The sequence below is a fragment of the Condylura cristata genome, unplaced genomic scaffold (genome assembly GCF_000260355.1).
Source record: "Condylura cristata isolate star-nosed mole 26May11 unplaced genomic scaffold, ConCri1.0 scaffold00006, whole genome shotgun sequence".
NCBI lineage: Eukaryota > Metazoa > Chordata > Mammalia > Eulipotyphla > Talpidae > Condylura > Condylura cristata.
The window spans coordinates 671216-672360 of NW_004567107.1; the positions used below are offsets into that span (position 1 = coordinate 671216).

General features: G+C 76.9%; 1 protein-coding gene across 1 annotated transcript in view; it reads left to right on the forward strand.

Annotated features, from left to right (window-relative positions):
- GPSM1 (G-protein signaling modulator 1) overlaps nucleotides 1-1145 on the forward strand; it is a 12363-nt gene that overhangs the window by 6281 nt on the left and 4937 nt on the right. Inside the window, exons 4-5 of the mRNA XM_012721172.1 lie at nucleotides 209-561; nucleotides 1124-1142. Of these exons, the coding sequence (XP_012576626.1) occupies nucleotides 209-561; nucleotides 1124-1142 (372 nt within the window). The remainder of the gene's footprint in view (nucleotides 1-208; nucleotides 562-1123; nucleotides 1143-1145) is intronic.

The following is a 1145-nucleotide window of genomic DNA, read 5'->3' on the forward strand; positions in this document are numbered from 1 at the left end:
CCCCGGCGGGCTCGGCCAGGCGTGACCCCGCGCCCCGCTCTCGGAGCTGTCTTGGCTGGGGGCGGCAGCGGGGCCGGGCCCAGCCCGCCTCATCCTCACCTCACCACTGGGGTCAACCTGCCCCTCCTGGGGCACAGCCGGGCCAGCCCCCCGCCCCCGCCCGGCCCCGCTCCAGCTGTCTTCTGGCCCCTCGGTGTGGAGCTCTGAGGGCGCTGCCGAGCAGAATGGGGCTCCCCTGCGCTCGCGACCTGCACCCGCGACCCAGCAGTCCCCACCGGCCCCCTGGAGCGCCTGGTGGCCAGAAGCGGGACCCACCTCCCGGCCAGGGCAGGAGCAGGGCGCTGCCCCCGTCTCCCCCTCCCCGCGAGGACCCCCGGGGCCCCGGGGCCAGAACCGGGCGGCCCAGCCAGGCCCCTGCAGAGCGCCGCGCCCGTCGGCCCCCACGCGGGGCTGGCTCGGGCGCTCGGGGCTGACCGGTCGCTGCCTCCAGGGGCCAGACCCAAGGGGACGCAGAGGCTGAGCCCTGAGACCTGGCGGCTGCTGAGGCTGCCTCTGGGGCAGGTGAGGGGGCGCGGGCACGGCACTCGGGGGAGACGGGGTGCGGGGGCAGTGTGGGGGCACTGGGGGTGGGAGGACATGGGGGCGGTGGCCCGCGGTGCACGCTTGGCTCCCCGGAGGCCCCGCACAGGCCCCCCCGGCTGCTTGTCTGCTAACCCCTTGGGGCCAGCCTCAGCCCCCGCAGTCACCCAGGGTCCTGCCAAGCGTGTCCTAGGTTTGGGGGAGCCTAGGTTCCCACACGGGCTGCTGCCCGGTCCAGCCCAGCCCCTCTCCGGCCTGCTCCCCGCCAGAGAGGCGCTGCCCGGCAGGGGCAGGTCCGGCTCTGGGGCCGCAGACGCGGGCTCTGGTCGCTCTGCACCTGCAGGGGCGCGTGCTGCGTGGCTTTGGGGGAGCAGCCAGGCTGCCGGTTCTGTGAGTGCAGGCGGGGCTCAGTTTCGGGGGCGAGGCCCGGGCTGCTGGGCCCCGGCGCCTGGCGCCCCGCGAGCCTCGTGTGCCCAGAGACGGGGCGGCTCGGCCCGGGGCCGGAGGGCCCTTTGTCCACGGCCGCCCTCTTGCCGCCCCCCAGGAGCAGAATGGAGACAGCCGCC